Raw genomic sequence first — 24084 nt, 5'->3', positions numbered from 1 at the left:
GGCTCAGGGTGTTGTAGTGGTAATCCCTCATTAAAGAGCCACTGGCAGCTCTGGGTGTCATAGAAACAGCTCCTCGTTGTAGGATGCCTGAAAAGCTTGGGTGTGGTGAGGAGCAACCCTACCTCGCAGAGTGCTGTAAAAAGCAGTCCACGTTCCCTGGGCGCTATACAGCGCATGAAGGATTTAGCACAATCCCTTATCAGTTGGACACGCAGGGCTTTAAGTGGGCCGTGTCCTGCCGATGCTCAGCCCCGGAAGGGCTCTCCATTTTTACTCTCAGCCGAAGGATCAAAAAAAAATTCATAAATCTGCTGCAGTACCACTACTTAAAGCCTTTGATGTAACTTCAAAGAGGCGCGTTTTAGTTCTTTGAGTCTGACCATTTCAGAACTGAAGCATTTTCAATATCATATACAACAAAGCCATAGCTGTTGCTTATTTATTTTATGCAACAATCATTGGCAAATTTAATAGTCCTGGCTTGTTGTAGTTATAATGTTACTTGATGTATCCATATTTCTGGATGCAATGACAAACAGCAGAATACCAGTCGGGCTGCAAACTATGCTAAGCACAGATTTTTAGCTTAGGTGTTTTTAAGCCACGCCCTCATTTACATTGGCTACGCCCATTAGAGTTACCCCTCAGTTTTAGCATCCCACTTAAAGCCCTGCGGACACTGCAAGCTATAGGCACTGTGAGTGTTGCAAACCCTCCTCTCTGTGGCACTGCACCCTCCGTTCCTGGTGTAGTGGTGATGGGCACTGGGCCCTTATCCCAGGAGCATAACACAGCTCTTGGGTTTTAGAAATAATATCTTCTCTCACAAAATCCGCAAAATCCGGGAGATAGATCTCCTCCCAGCAGCAAGAGAACTGACAGCAGCAAGAGCGGTGAAATAAACCAGAGCGGTGACAGCAGCCATCAATGGGAGCAGTAGGGGCAATCCCGCCTGCCAGGAACACTGCACAGCGCTGGGTTTCGTAGGGCATTCCCTCTTATGGGGGACATCGACCAGCGGTGGGTGATACACACAGTGCCTCTAACCCCACCAATGATGCTGACATACAACAGGGAGCCTGCCCGCTCTTTTACCCTTCCCCCGCTTTACACTACAGCAGAAGGTGGCCAGTACTGCCAGAATTCCGCTTAAGACATATTACTAGCCCCACCCTCAAATAAATAACCCAGGATATGTAATCTGGCTAGGCGTGCTGCGATCAGGGGGGTCGTGTGCCGACAGAGCCGAGAGAAGGGTGTCTATGGCGAATAATCCTGCAATGTAGCACTTGGAAAATCAGAGCAGGCATCTGGTGTCAGGGTGGGCCCTGCGTTCACGCACACGACGGAAATGCACCTTGCACGCGCACCAAGGGACGCAGAGACACAAGATGGCAAACCTGGCTGGGGTTTGGAACAGTTGGAGGGGTGTAGCGGGCAAGGCCCTGATGGGGAGGGCAGGGAGTGTGGAAAGCTGAGGAACGCACAAGGCGACTGAGCGCCATAATGTGTGCTGCAAACGGCACAGCGTGAGTATTGTGAAGTGAGCGTAGTGCTGCACTCCATTGATATGTGCACAGAGGGTGAGAGCACGTGCAGGCTGGTATGTCATAAGTTTTCATGAGCATTTTACCGAGTGCACGCGGCACATTGGGGTTAATGCTATATGGAAGGCATCGAATGACATCCATGATATAAAATGTGTATTAAAATGAAACATTCTTCCAGTAAGCATGCAAATACTGACATCACAAATGCATCTAAAGTTACAACGTATAACATACCATAGTAACATGGTAAAACGCAGTACTGCCACATGTGCCCTGTAAAGTATCCAATGTATCCTGCCCCTGACCCGGGCTGCTCTAATCCCGCCGACCACAGACAGGGCCCCCGGTGCCACTTCCCCCGGCCTTACCTGCGGGAGGGGGTCGGGGCAGTCCGCCAGCCTCAAACTATCCAGCGGTCCCGGGTGTTGTTCCTCATGTGCGACGGAGAGGGGGGTTCCCGACCGCACAGCCTCCCCCAGGGTGGATGCTGCGATTGATCAGTCCCAAACACGAAAACGCACATAAATTACAGCGATCAGAAAGAAAATAATCCCAGGCATAACAAGCATTTACAATGCAATGGTCTCGCCATTATTAAAGGTAGAGCTATTGGCATTGCTCATGACTTTTTTCTTTTTTTTTTAAATCATAAATGGCATTGTCATTTACATTGCCAATAGCTTAATCGTTAAATAAATGGCATTGTCATTTACAATGCCAATAGTTTAATAGCTTGCAAATGCATGACCTATTGCATTTACAGCCACCCAGAGCCACACACACAAAGCCACCCACACACATACAGAGCCACACACACCCAGAGCCCCACACACACACACACACACCCCCAGAGCCACACACACCCAGAGCCCCACACACACACACACAGAGCCCCACACACACACACACACAGAGCCCCCCCCACACACACACACACACACACAGAGCCCCACACACACAGAGCCCCACACACACACACACACCCAGAGCCACACACCCACTCAGAGCCAGCACAGCCAGGGGACAGGGAAGCAAGCACAGCCAGGGGGCAAGGAAGCAAGCACAGCCAGGGGGCAAGGAAGCAAGCACAGCCAGGGGGCAAGGAAGCAAGCACAGCCAGGAGGCAGGGAAGCAAGCACAGCCAGGGGGCAGGGAAGCAAGCACAGCCAGGGGGCAGGGAAGCAAGCACAGCCAGGGGGCATGAGAACCAGGGGGCAGGGGAGCAAGCACAGCCAGGGGGCAGGGGAGCAAGCACGGGCAGGGGAGCAAGCACAGCCAGGAGAGCAAGCACAGCCAGGGGGCAGGGAAGCATGCACAGCCAGGGGGCAGGGAAGCATGCACAGCCAGGGGGCAGGAGAGCAAACACAGCCAGGGGGCAGGAGAGCAAACACAGCCAGGGGGCAGGAGAGCAAACACAGCCAGGGGGCAGGAGAGCAAACACAGCCAGGGGGCCAGGGGGCAGGAGAGCAAACACAGCCAGGGGGCAGGAGAGCAAGCACAGCCAAGGGGCAGGAGAGCAAGCACAGCCAAGGGGCAGGAGAGCAAGCACAGCGAGGGGACAGGTATGCAGGTATTTTGTGTCACGGAAACGTGCAGATTACTGAAACTGACCGGTTTATTGAGTTTAGTCACCTTTCTGGCAGCTAATGGCACCCTGGTAATTCTTGTGAAGCCCTTTCGGGGAGATCCAGATGTTTTTACCCCCTTTAATTGAGTACATACTTTCAATGCCGTTTGTAGTATTTAGTTGTGGGGGCATTAGACCTTAATATACATGTAGCAGTTGGACATTGAATTATTGAATCTAATTGTAGGGTACTGGGTTCTGAGGTTCGAGTCCACAGTACCTCCTGGATTCAGACTACAACTGGTCGGCGCCGGTGTTATGAGATTTATATTCTGAAAGGAACACTTGGGTCTGCAGAACAGAGGCCACAGGACACGAGAAGTAAGCCCGCCCTGTGATACATCAAAATTATTTAAATCCCTCTCATCGGTGTCATTCGGTAATAGCTAGATTTGAAGGGGGGGCGGGGTGACAGGAGTAGCTAGGCAGGGGGCACAGTGGGGCGCGGCCGGAGCGAGTGACGCCCGGTCGGACAAAGAACTGGAGAGCAGGATGGATTGGTAGGGAGTTAGACTACATCCGTGCGAAGAGTAAAGGGCAACAGTCGACTGAGCAGGGATACGCCTGTTTTCAGGACAAAGTGGCGACAGTGATTATAATGGCGGGATTAATTTGCTCACAGGTGCTTGGAGGCAGCTGTGGGCTGTAGCACTTAGGCGAGTTTTACATGGCTGAGGGCATGGTGCTTGTGACAGGTGAATTATGGTCCACCTTTCCCCGTTCAGGTTGTTCGAGTGATTATTGGTTCCAGTTGTATGATGGTGCGCGGGTAAGCACCACTTGGCACGGAGGTGGCGACTGAGTCCATGGTTAGGGGCTTTAGGCATGCTCGTGGTGTGGAGTGTGAGCCCATGGCGGGTGACGGGGGGGGGGGGTTGGACATGGGGACAACGTGGAGGGGCGGTGGCGGCGGCAGCTAGGCCCTAATATATAGGTGTGTGCAGTTGGTAAAATGGAGGGAGGGGTTCGACTTAAGAGTGCCGTCGTGCGCGGGACGTTGGGGTTGGCATGGGCGGTGGAGGTGAAAGGGGGCATGGGTATCACCGGACGGAAATTTGCCGGCGCCGCGAGCGGGGGGAGGTAGGGGTCAAGGCGGAAAGGTGGAAGGTGGAATAATTTTCTCGAATAAACGTTAGATTACATGAGACAAAAGTGTCAATGGGGACCGAACAAAATACAAGAGGCAGCGAACTGTACATTACGGGAGGAAAGGTGGCATGTGTGCAGGTTACAAAGGAGCGGAAAAGTACAAGTAGAGGTATAATACCGCAATAAAAGGCAGACACTCAAACACAAGTCCAAAGGTTGCCTAGGCAAGGGTCGCTTGGGGGTGGAGGGAGGTGCAGGAGGATTAAGCTTAAAGGGGAGGCCGTTAAAGGGGACTTTTCCAAGGCCGCGGGAGGCTCACTGGAGGCAAAAGAGGATGGGGGGTCAGGAACACGAGGTGTGTAAAAAAAAAAAAAAGGGAGGGGCGGAGTTTCAGGGTGAGTCTGTTAGATCTGTGGTGGCCGGGGTGGAAGTGCGCAGTGTACACTACGTGTGGTCTGTACAAGTTTTGGCAGAAGCAGGGGCTTGCGCTCCACCACCTTTCTGCAGTGATGGGCAATGTAACAGAGCCTGCCCTTTATCAGGGTATACGCTGCGCTGCAGCATTTTTGCAGCACTTTCCAAAGAACAAAAAAAGTACAAGCTTTAAGTGCTCACCTATAAAAGGGTCTTTATCTACACCCTGTATAATATGTTTGTGCAGCGGAAGTTGCCACACATTCACGAGTTAATATATTTTATAAACACGCCCAGACACGTATGAGAGCATAAAGCACAGTGGGCTCGAATACAAATGATAACGCGGGCAGTTATGTAATTTAAATTTAAAAAACTCTCACTACTGTATTTTTGCGCCGATGATTGGAGGTCAAGCCCCTTGAGTATCTGCAGAGTACAGTAACGAGCAGTGCCCAACAAGTCGTGCACGGGTGCACCGTTAAACTGGAGCGGCATATGCGACTGACTGCAGTGATGAACATGGATGTCTATGAACACACGGTGTCTGCTGTATTACACAGGAGGTTCAAGTTCATATTTCGGTTCATTACACATCGATGATCAGGAACACACACGGGTTCGTGCACAAGCAACAGCTGCCGTCTGAACACAGATGAGGATTTCAATTCCCAGACACGGAGGCTCACGCATACACAATGCACATGCTGCATACACACTCATTGTGTTTGCGCACACCCTCATGCACGGGATGATTGCAGGGCTATGCCATAAAAATGCAGGCATCAGAACTGAGGACCAAAAAGATGTAATAATATTGCAGAAACGTAGTCATATACTTGCGATTCGTTTGCTGTGCACTCACGCGAGCGAACACACAACACCACAACGCTGCCGTGCATACATCGCCACTGCTGCACAAAGAGGGCCATCTACGTGACTGTAGTTCCTCTCAGGGTCACAAGCGCTATTGTACTGCTGGATGGCCGATTGCGCGCACACAATCCAACTGCTGCAGAGAGAGAGTCGCAGGCATGATCCCATTGCTGCAGACTGAAAACTCAACCACGGAACAATGCAAGAAAATGAAATCACTGCCACAGCGTGCGCAGTGATGCTCATTTATGCATGTCCACTGCTGCAAACTGAAGAGTCAGTACCATGCGAGTCTGGTGCTGCAGGAAGGCTGCGCATACAGGGTTAGAGGGTGCACAAGGATGCCAAAATGACCAGTGCTGCACACTGGGAGGGGGTCGTGCATATGATGCAGTGCTGCAACGTGGGTTTGCCTACGAGTGCACCTCTGCCCGTTGCAGCCCTTGAACACATGACTCCTTTACTACACAGAGGGGCAGAAAATTGCACGTCGAGGCATATGCACAATACCTCCCTGCTCCACATCAGGGGAGATTAGCATATGATCAAATTGTTGCAAACCGAGGAGCGCGTAAAGCATTCATTATTACCCAGACTGAAATGGATAAACACTGAAATTAATAATGCACATAAGGCGACTGGTGAATGCACGCTGACATTGCCCACACATACATGTTTCTGCCCTGTCTCACCTTGCACTCGGCTCCTTTGTCCCTCTTGCTGTCGGCGCTCTGTCCATGGACACAATGATTGGCTCTGCAATGGCCGCCGCAGGTGAGGTTCGCGAACGAAACAAGGTGTTTCGGAATAACAGGGTTACTGGTCCTGACCCCGCTGTTTAGGCTCCTACGCCCCTGGGTCCCCGCATCGCCGCCCTAGCATTCCACCCTCCCCAGGCAGCAGCTACACTTCTCTGCTGCTGTACGCCACGCAGATACTCTTGCCTCTGGGTCCCGGCATTGCCGCCCTAGAATTCCACCCTCCCCAGACAGCAGCTACACTTCTCTGCGGCTGTACGCCGCGCAGATACTCTTGCCCCTGGGTCCTGGCATCGCCGCCCTAGTATTCCACCCTCCCCAGGCAGCAGCTACACTTCTCTGCGGCTGTACGCCGCGCAGATACTCTTGCCCCTGGGTCCCGGCATCGCCGCCCTAGCATTCCACCCTCCCCAGGCAGCAGCTACACTTCTCTGCGGCTGTATGCCGCGCATATACTCTTGCCTCTGGGTCTGGGTATATGCAGGAAGAGAGAGTTCCCGTGACGGGCTAGCAACAACAACAGCTGCTGTAGAAGAGAGGCATGCAAGCAGCACAGAGCGCGATGGTGGAGGGACGACCGCAACGAGGGGGGAAGAGGGGAAGCAAATGATGGTAATAGACGAAAAATCATCGATTGAGAGGAAGGGAGCTAGACTGAGATGGTGAGGCAGAGGTTTCGCACAGGAGTAGGAAACAAGCAGTGGGAACAACAGACGCCCCAAGCTCGCGCTCACTAAAACAAAATGTCGGCCGAAAATTTCGGATTCGGGGGCGTGGTTTTGCTGTCCTGAGTGACGGACGACGTCACTGTCTAAAGAACAGCAAAACCTACGCCCCCAAATCCGAAAAAGACAGAGCCTATTCGGAGGGACAGCTCTCTCCTCCAATGGCTGGCCTCCGTTTAGGAAGCCAGCCAATGGAGGGAGAGCCAAAAAGAGTGAGGGATAAAGCAGCCCTCTTACTGACAATAAATCTCGGACTTCTGGTCTGCCTTCGGCAGACCGGATATTACCTCGACCTAAAAAGCGCTCGGAACAAGCGCCTGACTTCCTGCTGGCGTAAAAGCTTTCTTATCTTCTTTATGGGGCCAACTGTTGGCCCCATAAAGAAGATAAGAAAGCTTTGGCTGTGTCCGAAACATCAAATGGCGGGACCAATAAAGCAGTCAGGACAAACAAAAGCAGGCAGTGCAGGGTCAGGAACGAATGTAAAAGATGAGAGGTGCTTCAAGCCATAGCCTAGATTACAGCATGCCACGCAAAGCAGCGCATGTGCTGCCCAGGCTTGACCTAAAAATGAAGGCTTTAAAAATCAAAAGGTTGTAGCATCTAGCAGGAGCCTTACTATTAAGTAAAGCATGTACAACCGCTATTGTCGTGGTATTGCTACTGATGACGGTAGTGGAGGAGAAGAAATGGTGGTAACATCTTGAACAGCAGTCTGGAAATTTTTATTTTGAACTGTTCAAAATACATGTATCAGATAAGGAAATGAATGTGTACTCAAGGAGTACATTTTTAAGATTTAAAATAGTACCACATGCATTGTAATGCATGCAGCCTTTAGAAGGTGTAACGATATATAAAACAACCAACACGATGAGGTGAGAGAGTGACAGTCCACTTGTTAGAGCCAAAGCCCACACTATGTGTATTTTAAAGAACTGGTAACAATAGGTCGGCCGATCGCTGTGCTGTCAAGTCACACAAAAACTGGCCACATAGGAAGTAAATATCAGGAGTCCTCAACAGACTGTGGACTAGTGCAAACTCAATCATAGTGGCTAGGAGACTGCAGAGTTATCATTTTTAGGTACAATACTGTGAGTGGTAATCATGCCAAAGAAACTAGCATACATGGAGCTCCTATCTTCACTTTCACGGAAAAGGCAGGTCTAAAGCATTTTCCTAAACAGAGGTTTGGTAGGTTAAAGTCTGATGCTGACCGGCAACTGATTCCAGAGCTTCGACACTCGATAGGAGAGGCATCTACCTTCTCATCTAGCATTATAGAATTTGGGGACCTGAACTAGACCTTTATTGGCAGATCTAAGATTCTGCAGAGGGGAGTGCCACTGGAAATGTTTCTATAGGTCCAAAGACTCTCCAGCATACAGAGCTTTGTGCACCAGGCATAGAACCTTGACCTCAATGCACTGCTTGACCGGAAGCCAGTGAAGCTCCTTGATGCTGCTAGAGATATGGTGGTATTTCGGCATATTAAGTGCTGCTGTGCTTCCTGTCGATAGTCAGTTAAAGTCTTTAAGATCAAATTGAAGGGGGAGAGATTGGCCTCTAGGTCGTCTGGAACAGCTAGAGCCGGCTTGTCGATTATGTTAGTTATATTATCTGCAGCTGTAGTTGAAGTTATGGGCATAATAGCCCCCAAGACAGGACCTGTTGTTGTTGTTAAAGCACAGCTGTATTCCGAACGAGATTTAGCCTCAACTGGTGAGATTAGTTTAAAACCTGCTTGTGATAGAGAAGCTGCAGGTAGAACGGGTGGGGGTATATTGCGACCGGCCGTTAAAGAACAATCTTTACAAAATTCCCCTTCAGTAGGGCTAGTGCCTGATAGACGCAATGCCATGCTCTTAACCACCCCCCCCTTTGCCTGGATCCATTTTCGAAGAGGGCTCTCCAGCCCGGGTTGATCTCGGAACATTTTTTGGTGCCATATTGAGCATTACCGAGCGAGTCCGCACCTCTCCAGCTGTAGGAACACTCAGAGCACTCGGAGCAATTGAGAACCGTGGCGGCGCAAGACCAAACCAGACGAACCACGATCTGACCAACTGTAGTGTCTTCGGGAGTCGAACAGCCAACAGCCGCCAACCGTGCCGACATCTGTAAAACCGCAGCATTCAGCAACCAGAGGGGGAGGAGTAAGTGATTATCGCTTGATGCTCGCTTTTTCCAATTTTGTTCACGTTCATCTACCCCCGATCAGTATAGCATTGTTTGAAATACTTTTACAGGAATAGAGCTTGAGCTGGAGTTCGGCACATAGTTTTCAAAATATTTTCCTTCGCTAAGCATAGGGGTGTAGGGAGCTTCCAACAGCGCTACCGCTCTGTGGCGTCTTCAACCCGCCATCTTGTTCCCCCGGATTGAGAAAAGTTTTGCATATTGCATATATCTCTTCCCACCCTCTTGTCAAATGCGTAAAGACTGCCTTATAAGAACTCTGCATTAATTTATTCTAATCATTATTTTCCTAATCAAGAATTTTCTATTATTCAATGCTTGGATTATGACAATTTAAATATTTAGATAAACAGTTTAAACCTTTCCCGAGTTGTTGTTTATTTTTATGAGTGCAAATGTTCTTTTTCTACCTATTATTCTAACACCTTTGATCCCTTAGGACTCTAGGTACCGATGATCAAGGATTGGTAAGTCAATGGTATAGGTCCTAAATGGAAATTATAAATCACTGATTAGAGTAAGTGCCCAGGTTACCTGATTACAATCTCATCATATGTTGTTTATGGGCCCAGGTGAGTATGGTAATCTGAGCCGGGTAATCTGCGCGCTCTATTAATTGCAACCACTAGCTGATAATTTACAAAAAAAACTATGTAGTGACTTTTAATTGGTGTTGTCAAATGAGGGCACTACACAGGATAGTCTTTAGCACTCAAATTTAAAGGTCTGCTGCTTCCACTTACCAGCTCGTAGAGGTCGTGGCACCCCACCAACAAAGATAGTCTTCCTTGGATCAAGAGGCTGTGAACCATCCATGACAAAGTCACTGTCGCTTAAATTCCACGGCCGAATTTGAACCTGAAAGACAAAAGAGAAAACATTTTCCACAAATATAAAGCAACCTATTACTTTCTCTCTGAGATAGTTTGCTAGGAGGCATTATAAATGGCTATATGAACTCTTGTACTCTTATATAAAAGGTCAGAGTTTCTTCAGTGTCCTGGTGAATTTGTCCTGGGTGAAGAGCGGCACACAACAGCATGTTTTTGGGTATTTCCTGGATGGACTCAGTCATAAATCTTGGAGGATAATACACTGTGGGTTCTGTTGATTTCTGGTAACATGACAGGCCACTGAACAATCCTTGATCAACTATGTGGTCCCTGCCATGCACGGAGGGATTGGGGTTATGCTTCTCCATTTTCAGTGTACCATTCTATTCCCTGGTCCCCACACCATGAACATGTTATGATATATACACAACAATTGATGGACAGAATGCAGAACAAAGGAAAGACATGGCTTGGCAGTTCGGGCTGGACTGTTCCCATGAGGCACAGGGTCAAGGCTGATTTGCATATGGCCATGTCTGAACTGGGGTGGTGTGGAGTGGAAAAAAACAATGGATTTAGGCCCAGATCTCTGTACTGGGGTGAATGTATGACATTGTTCTGCATTCTGTCCATCAACTGTTTTTTTTTGCATTTGTCACCCCGAGTGGGATGGGTATGCTCAGACGTGAGTCCCATGCTCTCCACACCACTGGAGTCAAGCTATCCTGGCTGAAGACGGCTGATAGCCAGAAACCGGTCCTAGGATGCTTGATTCCGGTCCAGGAAAGACATGGCTTGGCAGTTCGGGCTGGACTGTTCCCATGAGGCACAGGGTCAAGGCTGATTTGCATATGGCCATGTCTGAACTGGGGTGGTGTGGAGTGCAAAAAAACGATGGATTTAGGCCCAGATCTCTGTACTGGGGTGAATGTATGACATTGTTCTGCATTCTGTCCATCAACTGTTGTTTTTGCATGTTATGATGCAGACATGTTCATGAGGGCATTTTAAAAGGTAGGCAATTTGTGGTGGCACATTTAGCCGGGCAAAATATTTATTTTTGTCAGTAAATGGGTGAAGCATGTTTTATCCATCGATTATGGAAAACAGTGTGCCTTGTTTCTTTTTTGCACCTTAGTGGTTTGTTGTGTTTTTCTCTTTTGCATACTGGCGAAAATGTTTTGGCTTTTTTCATTACAAAGCCCCAAAAAGCTGTTTCTTTTGCAAAATATGTAAAGTAGACTTTTCTTGTTAAGCTGGCTCTCTGTGTACAATATTTAAACACAAATATGCTTCTACAGTCAGACTGCTGGTCAATAATTGTTTTCTTGGTATTATGCTTGCACCGTGGCATGCCTGTTGTATTAGAGTACAAAGTTGGAATAAAACATGTTAATTGCTTTCTCATGAGCAAAACAACTGATTAGAAATGTATTGTTACCTATAAAATAAAAAATCTTTGGAGTACAGTAATATATGTGCATAAGGGGCCAATAAGAATTACAGCTCACAAACCATCTGCATAGTGGACATCTAATAATTTCAGTACCAAAATGTTTTCACAGAATCTATTGGAAATCATTGCATGAATGAATATTGTATTCAAAAACACACAATCCGAAATATCGCAAAAACCACATGACAATTACAGTTAGGCACGAATAATAAACCAGGAACAAATATCAATAATAAACCAGGAACAAATATCAGTTACGATGGCCATGAACCACAAATATGAACTAAATATTACAAGTCACTGAAGCGAAAAATGATCCCCACTTTTACAAAGCTGGAAATCTTATCTATGGTATTGTTAATGAAATATTTGTGGAGGAAGGAGACTTATCTGGCAACTACAATGGCACACAATTCAGGTAGGCCAACAAAACAAAGAAAGAACAATGCTAACATTATACAGTGTCCTGACTCACAGAAACATCATTATCATTTTCTGGAGACATGAAGGCTAGTGGAACCCACTTATTCCGGACCGGGATGAACAGTAACTGACAGTTTTGTAACTTCAGGTAAAAAACAGACCCAGAGACACTTTCAAAGTTGAAGTAATACTCAAACAACAAAGGAGTAGATGACATATTTGTTCTGGTAATCTGAGATGAAGATTAGTGCAGAGTACCCAAAAGTAACGTCTCAGGACTAGAGAAATTCAGACATTTTACTTTCTGAACTACAGATTAACAAAGAATAAAAGAGTTAACAAATTGTATTTTTTGACTCTTCATCATACTTTATGAAATGTTACAACCACAGTCATTATTTTTTATGTAATTATTGAAACATTTACAATCGAAATAAATTAACCTATCTTGGAACAAGGAATGATGATCATGTGACTGGTAAAAAGGGCAAAATCCACAGTGAACGATTCAAAGCAGTCGAGGGGTGATGCTGCAGCTACACAGTATTAAGTGCAGTGCAATAGTTTCATGTAAGTTCTAGAAAACCCAAGCAATAGTAAATATAACTTAGAAGTCATGAGGTCATTGGAATGTCATCAATACAATATTTCAATTTTTTTTACGGAAAAGCAGCAAATCGTTAAAGCCATCGTTCCAACACCACATCAAGGGTTGAACACAGTTATGTGATGTCTAACAAAGCTACACCTCTACAATTTTATTAAAGCAGGAGTTGATTCTAGCCCCATTATGCAGGTTGTCCTGGCTCGCGATGAAAGCTCCCCATTCTGGCCATTATCTCTACCAACAGAGTTAAGGTATTGAGACACGTGATACATTTTAAAGAGCTATTATTTTAGCCAACAACAAAACGCCACATTAAAAACTTCTTGGTGTGGGAATAAGCCACAGATGACGGAACCAGAAATGGTAACATGCTTCTCTTGCAAATAAAGTTATGTCTGCTTTTTAAGCCACCTGCATGATGGAATTTTAAGTAAAAGTTAATATGGGCAAATATGTCCATGGGATGGTTGGGAGGTTGCAGGGTAAGAACACCTGCAAACTGTGGTGAATACACACAATCTACAAGACACCTTACAAGTGTGCTTATTCAAAAAACCTCTGTGGGTAGTTTTATATTCAGAAAACAGATATTCCTTTAAAGAGCAGTTGAACTCTTTTCCTTTGAGATAGGGAAGGGAACACCACCAAATTTCATTGAGTCTTGCCCATGGAGTTTCTCCATGGGCAATAATACGCCTATCTGAAGAAACAAAAAAAAATAGATTTAAACACTGCAAAAGCACTTATGTGTTAAATCTACTGGGGAAGCTTTTTAGTAATATTGATAGTTTATAATAAATGTGCAGAAGTAACGTGTGACTATACTAAAAATGAAATGCATTTAAATGCAAACATTTGCAGTAGGCCTGTTAGACAGGACCTGGAGGGTCGGCCGAGGACAAGGGGAGAGGCCTCCGGTGAGGGCCGTCTCCAGCGATCGTACAGACGAGTAACTTCCCCCCCACAGATGGACACCACACAAAGATAAGGTTTAACGTTCTTTATAAGCAATCTTAAAGTACGGTAGAATGGTACAAGGAGGTCAGGACTCAGGGGTCCCTCGATTCAAGTCTCTTGGAAGGAAAAAGGGGGTAGCGGGACAGTCTTGTTACCAATCTGGCAGTTGCGATGAGATGATGAGTAGCTCACAATCCTCGAGCTCTGTGTTCTAAGAGGACGGGCCGCGGCAGCGCCAGCAGGTCCCGAGACGATCGAAGGTGGCAGCGGTCCGCGGCAGCGCCAGCAGGTCCCGACGAAGATGGTAGTTACAACGGGCCGCGGCAGCGCCAGCAGGTCCCGACGAGGATGGAGGTTGCAGAGGGCCGCGGCAGCGCCAGCGGGCAGGACGACAGTTCACAAGGCAGGGCTGCGGCAGCGCCAGCAGTCCGTCAAGGATGAGTTCTTCGCGGTGTCTCTCGACTCCAGGATACAACTCTCTTCCTGCTCTGGAGCTGCCCCAGTTATAGGTCTGGCGCCCTTTGATGTCCGGACCCTCGCACTTGGAGGTCGGGAGGTCCGGGATGAGGGAGTCCAGACACCCAGCAGGGGGGTGGAGCCAGCGCCCGGGGAGGCTGGGGGCGATCGGCACCTGGCGGGGGAGAGCCATCGACACTTCTTTCTCCCATTGACCTGCCAAGTGGTCCGTTCACCTCCTGGGTGGATGGTGGTGCCGGGATGTCGGGGCCTGGCCAGGCCCAGGGTTAGGGTCGAGCTGAGGCCACGCGGCCTCGTGGTGCAGTGTCCAAGATGGCGGCTGGGCCCGGGCAATGGTGCTGGTGAATGCCCAGGCCGGTGATATGGAGCTGTTCGGGGGCAGGCGTCCCGTGCGGGACGGGTTGAGGGTGGCTTCTGTGGGTGGCTTCTGGAGGGTTGGTGTCCTGGCTCTGTCATGCGGGGAGGGAGCGAGCCCCCTTCTGGGGCCTGTCCAACAAGGCCATTATATGTACTCAATAGGCCTGAAAAGCTTAAGTGGCACTGCCTGACCCAAAGCTGACATGACTAATCCAATTTTTTTATTTTCTTGACCTTTCCATGAACATGCTCTTTCATAATAAATAATGATTGCATAATGGCTTCATATGTTTCCACAGAATGTTCCTACTTACACAAAGATCACTGTTAACAATAATTAAAACAAGCATTTGCAATGCAATAGGTCTCGCATTAGGAAAGTTTGAGCTATTAGTATTGTAAATGACACATTTTATATTTATGTGTTGGTTTTGAAAATAGCGAAATTATTAGCTTGCCATTTACAATGCCAATAGTTTTAGCTTTCGCTAATGTGACACCTATAGCATTTGTGATGCAATATGTGTTCTATTTACGTGACTTAGATGTATTGATATTACAAATAACAATGGCTTTGCATTTTTTTAATAAATAATACTTAAATAAAAGTTATTGTAATTTGTAATGGCATAGCTTAAACTTTTGTAAATAACTTTTGTGAAGATTATGTTTAGTGTATTTTATTGTGACGAAAATCCAAGAACAGAAGTGAAATATTAACATCTTTTTGTGACATTTTTAATAAAGCTTGAAACACAGAGAACATATTTGAACCAGTTGTTGAATGGTTGCACAGATTGATGCTGTGGTGGCGCTGAGTGATGTTGTGGTGGCGACGAAAGATGCTGTGGCGTTCAGTGACGCTGTGGTAGCGCATAGTTATGTTGTGGTGCCTCTGAGTGATGCTGTGGTGGTGCTGAGAGATGCTGTGGTGATGGATGCGATAGATAGAGTGAGGGCGATAGATAGAGGGAGGGCGATAGATAGATAGAGGGAGGGCGATAGATAGAGTGAGGGCGATAGATAAGAGTCCGATAGATAGGGTGATCGATAGATAGATAGATAGATAGATAGAGTGATGGCGATAGATAGAGTGAGGGCGATTGATAGATAGAGTGATGGCGAAAGAAAGAGTGAGTGCGATAGATAGACAGATAGATAGAGTGAGGGCGATAGATAAATAGATAGATAGATAGATAGATAGATAGAGTGAGGGCAATAGATAGAGTGAGGGCGATAGATAGATAGAGTGAGGGCGATAGATAGACAGATAGATAGAGTGAGGGCGATAGATAGATAGATAGATAGATAGATAGATAGATAGAGTGAAGTGGATAGGTAGATAGCTAGAGTGAGGGCGATAGGTAGATAGCTAGAGAGAGGGCGATAAAAAGATAGAGTCCGATAGATAGATATATAGAGTGAGGGCGATAGATAGAGTGAGGGTGATTGATAGAGTGAGGGCGATCAATAGATAGAGTGATGGCGAAAGAAAGAGTGAGTGCGATAGATAGACAGATAGTGAGTGCGATAGATAGACAGATAGAGTGAGTGCGATAGATAGACAGAGTGAGTGCGATAGATAGACAGAGTGAGGGCGATAGATAGATAGATAGATAGATAGATAGATAGATAGATAGAGTGAGGGCGATAGATAGATAGAGTGAGGGCGATAGATAGAGTGAGGGCGATAGATAGATAGAGTGAGGGCTATAGATAGATAGAGTGAGGGCTATAGATAGATAGAGTGAAGGCGATAGATAGAGTGAGGGCGATAGATAGAGTGAGGGCGATAGATAGATAGATTGAGACAGAGCAATAGATAGATAGAGGGCGAAAGATAGATAGAGGGTGATAGATAGATAGAGGGTGATAGATAGAGGGCGATAGATAGATAGAGGGCGATGGATAGATAGTGTGAGGGCGATAGATAGAGTGAGGGCGATAGATAGAGTGAGGGCGATAGATAGAGTGAGGGCGATAGGTAGATAGAGTGAGGGCGATAGGTAGATAGCTAGAGTGAGGGCGATAGCTAGATAGCTAGAGAGAGGGCAATAGACCGATAGAAAGATAGATATATAGAGTGCGGGCGATAGATAGATACATAGATAGATAGATAGATAGATAGATAGATAGATAGATAGATAGAGTGAGGGCGATAGACAGATAGAAAGATAGATATATAGAGTGACGGTGATCGATAGATAGAGTGAGGGCGATAGCTAGACAGATAGATAAAGTGAGGGCGATAGCTAGACAGATAGATAGAGTGAGGGCGATAGAGTGAGGGGGATAGATAGAGTAAGGGAGCTAGATAGAGAGAGGGTGATAGATAGAGTGAGGGTGATAGATAGAGTGAGGGCAATAGATAGATAGAGTGAGGGTGATAGATAGAGTGAGGGCGATAGATAGAGCAAGGGAGCCAGATAGATAGAGAGAAGGTGATAGAGTGATGGCGATAGATAGAGGGCGATAGATAGATAGAGTGAGGGCGATAGATAGATAGTGAGGGCGATAGATAGATAGAGTGAGGGCGATAGATAGAGTGAGGGCGATAGATAGATAGAGTGAGGGCGATAGATAGAGTGAGGGCGATAGATAGATAGAGTGAGGGCTATAGATAGATAGAGTGAGGGCTATAGATAGATAGAGTGAAGGCGATAGATAGAGTGAGGGCGATAGATAGAGTGAGGGCGATAGATAGATAGATTGAGACAGAGCAATAGATAGATAGAGGGCGAAAGATAGATAGAGGGTGATAGATAGATAGAGGGTGATAGATAGAGGGCGATAGATAGATAGAGGGCGATGGATAGATAGTGTGAGGGCGATAGATAGAGTGAGGGCGATAGATAGAGTGAGGGCGATAGATAGAGTGAGGGCGATAGGTAGATAGAGTGAGGGCGATAGGTAGATAGCTAGAGTGAGGGCGATAGCTAGATAGCTAGAGAGAGGGCAATAGACCGATAGAAAGATAGATATATAGAGTGCGGGCGATAGATAGATACATAGATAGATAGATAGATAGATAGATAGATAGATAGATAGATAGATAGATAGATAGATAGATAGATAGAAGATAGATAGATAGATAGATAGATAGATAGATAGATAGATAGATAGAGTGAGGGCGATAGACAGATAGAAAGATAGATATATAGAGTGACGGTGATCGATAGATAGAGTGAGGGCGATAGCTAGACAGATAGATAAAGTGAGGGCGATAGCTAGACAGATAGATAGAGTGAGGGCGATAGAGTGAGGGGGATAGATAGAGTAAGGGAGCTAGATAGAGAGAGGGTGATAGATAGAGTGAGAGTGATAGATAGAGTGAGGGCAATAGATAGATAGAGTGAGGGTGATAGATAGAGTGAGGGCGATAGATAGAGCAAGGGAGCCAGATAGATAGAGAGAAGGTGATAGAGTGATGGCGATAGATAGAGGGCGATAGATAGATAGAGTGAGGGCGATAGATAGATAGTGAGGGTGATAGATAGAGTGAGGGCGATAGATAGATAGAGTGAGGCCGATAGATGGATAGAGTGAGGGCGGTAGATGGATAGAGTGAGGGGCAATAGAGTGAGGGCGATAGATAGATTGAGTGAGGGCGATAGATAGATAGATAGATTGAGTGAGGGCGATAGATTGAGTGAGGGCGATAGATTGAGTGAGGGCGATAGATTGAGTGAGGGCGATAGATTGAGTGAGGGCGATAGATTGAGTGAGGGCGATAGATTGAGTGAGGGCGATAGATAGAGTGAGGGTGATAGATAGAGTGAGGGTGATAGATAGAGTGAGGGCGATAGATAGAGTAAGAGCGATAGATAGAGTGAGGGTGATAGATAGAGTGAGGGTGATAGATAGAGTGAGGGGGATAGATAGAGTGAGAGCGATAAAGAGAGTGAGGGCGATAGAGTGAGGGCGATAGATAGACAGATAGATAGAGTGAGTGTGATAGATAGACAGATAGAGTGATGGCGATAGACAGATAGAGTGAGGGCGATAGCTAGACAAATAGATAGAGTGAGGGCGATAGATAGAGTGAGGGCGATAGATAGAGTGAGGGCGATAGATAGATAGAGTGAGGGCGATAGATAGATAGAGTGAGGGCGATAGATAGATAGAGTGAGGGCGATAGATAAAGTGAGGGTGATAGATAGAGTGAGGGCAATGGATAGATAAAGTAAGGGAGCTAGATAGATAGAGTGAGGGTGATAGATGGATAGAGTGAGGGGCAATAGAGTGAGGGCGATAGATAGATAGAGTGAGGGCGATAGATAGAGTGAGGGCGATAGCTAGACAGATAGAGTGAGGGTGATAGATAGAGTGAGGGTGATAGATAGAGTGAGGGCGATGGATAGAGTGAGGGCGATGGATAGAGTGAGGGCGATGGATAGAGTGAGGGCGATGGATAGAGTGAGGGCGATGGATAGAGTGAGGGCGATGGATAGAGTGAGGGCGATGGATAGAGTGAGGGCGATGGATAGAGTGAGGGCGATGGATAGAGTGAGGGCGATAGACAGATAGATAGATAGATAGAGTGAGGGCGATAGATGGATAGAGTGAGGGGCAATAGAGTGAGGGCGATAGATAGAGGATGGGCGATAGACAAAGTGAGGGCGATGGATAGATAGAGGGCAATAGATAGATAGATAGAGGGCGATAGATAGAGTGAGGGCGATAGAGAGAGGGCGATAAATAGAGTGAGGGCGATAGATAGATAGATTGAGTGAGGGCGATAGAGAGAGGGCGATAAATAGAGTGAGGGCGATAGATAGATAGATTGAGTGAGGGCGATAGAGAGAGGGCGATAAATAGAATGAAGGCGATGGATTGAGTGAGGGCGATAGATAGATAGATTGAGTGAGGGCGATAGATAGATAGATTGAGTGAGGGCGATAGATAGATTGAGTGAGGGCGATAGATAGATAGATTGAGTGAGGGCGATAGATAGATAGATTGAGTGAGGGCGATAGATAGATAGAGTGAGGGCGATAGATAGATAGAGTGAGGGCGATAGATAGATAGAGTGAGGGCGATAGATAGATAGAGTGAGGGTGATAGATAGAGTGAGGGCGATAGATAGAGTGAAAGCGACAAATAGATAGATAGAGTGAGGGCGATAGAGAGAGGGCGATAAATAGAGTGAGGGCGATAGATAGATAGATTGAGTGAGGGCGATAGAGAGAGGGCGATAAATAGAATGAGGGCGATAGATAGATAGATTGAGTGAGGGCGATAGATAGATAGAGTGAGGGTGATAGATCGATAGAGTGAGGGCAATAGATAGAGTAAGGGAGCTAGATAGAAAGAGTGAGGGTGATAGATCGATGGCGATAGAGTGAGTGTGATAGCTAGACAGATAGAGTGAGGGCGATAGATAGAGTGAGGGCGATAGATAGATAGAGTGAGGGCGATAGATAGATAGAGTGAGGGTGATAGATAGATAGAGTGAGGGTGATAGATAGAGTGAGGGCGATAGATAGAGTGAGGGCGATGGATAGAGTGAGGGCGATGGATAGAGTGAGGGCGATGGATAGAGTGAGGGCGATGGATAGAGTGAGGGCGATGGATAGAGTGAGGGCGATGGATAGAGTGAGGGCGATGGATAGAGTGAGGGCGATGGATAGAGTGAGGGCGATGGATAGAGTGAGGGCGATGGATAGAGTGAGGGCGATGGATAGAGTGAGGGCGATGGATAGAGTGAGGGCGATGGATAGAGTGAGGGCGATGGATAGAGTGAGGGCGATGGATAGAGTGAGGGCGATGGATAGAGTGAGGGCGATAGACAGATAGATAGATAGAGTGAGGGCGATAGATGGATAGAGTGAGGGGCAATAGAGTGAGGGCGATAGAGAGAGGATGGGCGATAGACAAAGTGAGGGCGATAGATAGAGGGCAATAGATAGATAGATAGATAGAGGGCGATAGATAGAGTGAGGGCGATAGAGAGAGGGCGATCAATAGAGTGAGGGCGATAGATAGATAGATTGAGTGAGGGCGATAGAGAGAGGGTGATAAATAGAATGAGGGCGATAGATAGATAGATTGAGTGAGGGCGATAGATAGATTGAGTGAGGGCGATAGATAGATAGATTGAGTGAGGGCGATAGAGGATGGGCGATAGACAAAGTGAGGGCAATGGATAGATAGAGGGCAATAGATAGATAGATAGATAGAGGGCGATAGATAGAGTGAGGGCGATAGAGAGAGGGCGATAAATAGAGTGAGGGCGATAGATAGATTGAGTGAGGGCGATAGAGAGAGGGCGATAAATAGAATGAGGGCGATAGATTGAGTGAGGGCGATAGATAGATAGATTGAGTGAGGGCGATAGATAGATAGATTGAGTGAGGGCGATAGATAGATAGAGTGAGGGCGATAGATAGATAGAGTGAGGGCGATAGATAGATAGAGTGAGGGCGATGGATAGAGTGAGGGCGATGGATAGAGTGAGGGCGATGGATAGAGTGAGGGCGATGGATAGAGTGAGGGCGATAGACAGATAGAGTGAGGGCGATAGATGGATAGAGTGAGGGGCAATAGAGTGAGGGCGATAGATAGAGGATGGGCGATAGACAAAGTGAGGGCGATGGATAGATAGAGGGCAATAGATAGATAGATAGATAGAGGGCGATAAAGTGAGGGCGATAGAGAGAGGGCGATAAATAGAGTGAGGGCGATAGATAGATAGATTGAGTGAGGGCGATAGAGAGAGGGCGATAAATAGAATGAGGGCGATAGATAGATAGATTGAGTGAGGGCGATAGATAGAGTGAGGGCGATAGATAGATTGAGTGAGGGCGATAGATAGATTGAGTGAGGGCGATAGATAGATAGAGGATGGGCGATAGACAAAGTGAGGGCGATGGATAGATAGAGGGTAATAGATAGATAGAGGGCGATAGATAGAGTGAGGGCGATAGAGAGAGGGCGATAAATAGAGTGAGGGCGATAGATAGATAGATTGAGTGACGGCGATGGAGAGAGGGCGATAAATAGAATGAGGGCGATAGATTGAGTGAGGGCGATAAATAGATAGATTGAGTGAGGGCGATAGATAGATTGAGTGAGGGCGATAGATCGATAGATTGAGTGAGGGCGATAGATAGATAGATTGAGTGAGGGCGATAGTTTGATAGAGTGAGGGTGATAGATAGAGTGATGGCGATAGATAGAGTGAGGGCGATAGATAGATAGATTGAGTGAGGGCGATAGATAGATTGAGTGAGGGCGATAGATAGATAGAGTGAGGGCGATAGATAGATAGAGTGAGGGCGATAGATAGATAGAGTGAGGGTGATAGATAGAGTGATGGCGATAGATAGAGTGAGGGCGATAGAGTGAGGGCGATAGATAGATAGATTGAGTGAGGGCGATAGATAGATAGAGTGAGGGCGATAGATAGATAGAGTGAGGGCGATAGATAGAGTGAGGGCGATAGATAGATAGATTGAGTGAGGGCGATAGAGAGAGGGCGATAAATAGAATGAGGGCGATAGGTAGATAGATTGAGTGAGGGCGATAGATAGAGTGAGGGCGATAGATAGATTGAGTGAGGGCGATAGATAGATTGAGTGAGGGCGATAGATAGATAGAGGATGGGCGATAGACAAAGTGAGGGCGATGGATAGATAGAGGGTAATAGATAGATAGAGGGCGATAGATAGAGTGAGGGCGATAGAGAGAGGGCGATAAATAGAGTGAGGGCGATAGATAGATAGATTGAGTGACGGCGATGGAGAGAGGGCGATAAATAGAATGAGGGCGATAGATTGAGTGAGGGCGATAAATAGATAGATTGAGTGAGGGCGATAGATAGAGTGAGGGCGATGGATAGAGTGAAGGCGATGGATAGAGTGAGGGTGATAGATAGAGTGATGGCGATAGATAGATAGATTGAGTGAGGGCGATAGATAGACAGATTGAGTGAGGGCGATAGAGAGAGGGCGATAAATAGAATGAGGGCGATAGATAGATGGATTGAGTGAGGGCGATAGATAGATGGATTGAGTGAGGGCGATAGATAGATGGATTGAGTGAGGGCGATAGATAGATGGATTGAGTGAGGGCAATAGATAGATGGATTGAGTGAGGGCGATAGATAGATGGATTGAGTGAGGGCGATAGATAGATGGATTGAGTGAGGGCGATAGATAGATGGATTGAGTGAGGGCGATAGATAGATAGAGTGAGGGTGATAGAGTGAGGGCGATAGATAGAGTGAGTGTGATAGCTAGACAGATAGAGTGAGGGCGATGGATAGAGTGAGGGCGATGGATAGAGTGAGGGCGATGGATAGAGTGAGGGCGATGGATAGAGTGAGGGCGATGGATAGAGTGAGGGCGATGGATAGAGTGAGGGCGATGGATAGAGTGAGGGCGATGGATAGAGTGAGGGCGATGGATCGAGTGAGGGCGATGGATCGAGTGAGGGCGATGGATCGAGTGAGGGCGATGGATAGAGTGAGGGCGATGGATAGAGTGAGGGCGATGGATAGAGTGAGGGCGATGGATAGAGTGAGGGCGATAGACAGATAGATAGATAGAGTGAGGGCGATAGATGGATAGAGTGAGGGGCAATAGAGTGAGGGCGATAGATAGAGGATGGGCGATAGACAAAGTGAGGGCGATGGATAGATAGAGGGCAATAGGTAGATAGATAGATAGATAGATAGATAGAGGGCGATAGATAGAGTGAGGGCGATAGAGAGAGGGCGATCAATAGAGTGAGGGCGATAGATAGATAGATTGAGTGAGGGCGATAGAGAGAGGGCGATAAATAGAATGAGGGCGATAGATAGATAGATTGAGTGAGGGCGATAGAGAGATAGATTGAGTGAGGGCGATAGATAGATTGAGTGAGGGCGATAGATAGATAGATTGAGTGAGGGCGATAGATAGAGAATGGGCGATAGACAAAGTGAGGGCAATGGATAGATAGAGGGCAATAGATAGATAGATAGAGGGCGATAGATAGAGTGAGGGCGATAGAGAGAAGGCGATAAATAGAATGAGGGCGATGGATAGAGTGAGGGCGATGGATAGAGTGAGGGCGATGGATAGAGTGAGGGCGATGGATAGAGTGAGGGCGATAGATGGATAGAGTGAGGGGCAATAGAGTGAGGGCGATAGATAGAGGATGGGCGATAGACAAAGTGAGGGCGATGGATAGATAGAGGGCAATAGATAGATAGATAGATAGAGGGCAATAGATAGATAGATAGATAGAGGGCGATAAAGTGAGGGCGATAGAGAGAGGGCGATAAATAGAGTGAGGGCGATAGATAGATAGATTGAGTGAGGGCGATAGAGAGAGGGCGATAAATAGAATGAGGGCGATAGATAGATTGAGTGAGGGCGATAGATAGAGTGAGGGCGATAGATAGATTGAGTGAGGGCGATAGATAGATTGAGTGAGGGCGATAGATAGATAGAGGATGGGCGATAGACAAAGTGAGGGCGATGGATAGATAGAGGGCAATAGATAGATAGATAGAGGGCGATAGATAGAGTGAGGGCGATAGAGAGAGGGCGATAAATAGAGTGAGGGCGATAGATAGATAGATTGAGTGACGGCGATGGAGAGAGGGCGATAAATAGAATGAGGGAGATAGATTGAGTGAGGGCGATAGATAGATAGATTGAGTGACGGCGATGGAGAGAGGGCGATAAATAGAATGAGGGAGATAGATTGAGTGAGGGCGATAGATAGATAGATTGAGTGAGGGCGA

At 47.0% G+C, this 24084-nt stretch overlaps 1 protein-coding gene across 9 annotated transcripts in view; it reads right to left on the bottom strand.

Moving 5' to 3' along the window:
* Positions 1–24084, bottom strand: part of CPEB3 (cytoplasmic polyadenylation element binding protein 3) — a 1233156-nt gene that overhangs the window by 71384 nt on the left and 1137688 nt on the right. For all 9 annotated transcript variants that reach the window (XM_086922496.1, XM_086922503.1, XM_086922495.1 and 6 more), the window contains one exon: positions 9985–10099. In XM_086922496.1, the coding sequence (XP_086778622.1) occupies positions 9985–10099 (115 nt within the window). The remainder of the gene's footprint in view (positions 1–9984; positions 10100–24084) is intronic.

The sequence above is a fragment of the Lissotriton vulgaris genome, chromosome 5 (genome assembly GCF_964263255.1).
Source record: "Lissotriton vulgaris chromosome 5, aLisVul1.2, whole genome shotgun sequence".
NCBI classification, from domain to species: Eukaryota; Metazoa; Chordata; class Amphibia; order Caudata; family Salamandridae; genus Lissotriton; species Lissotriton vulgaris.
The sequence above is the reverse complement of the archived record's forward strand: the minus strand, read 5'-3'. Positions and strand labels throughout refer to the sequence as shown.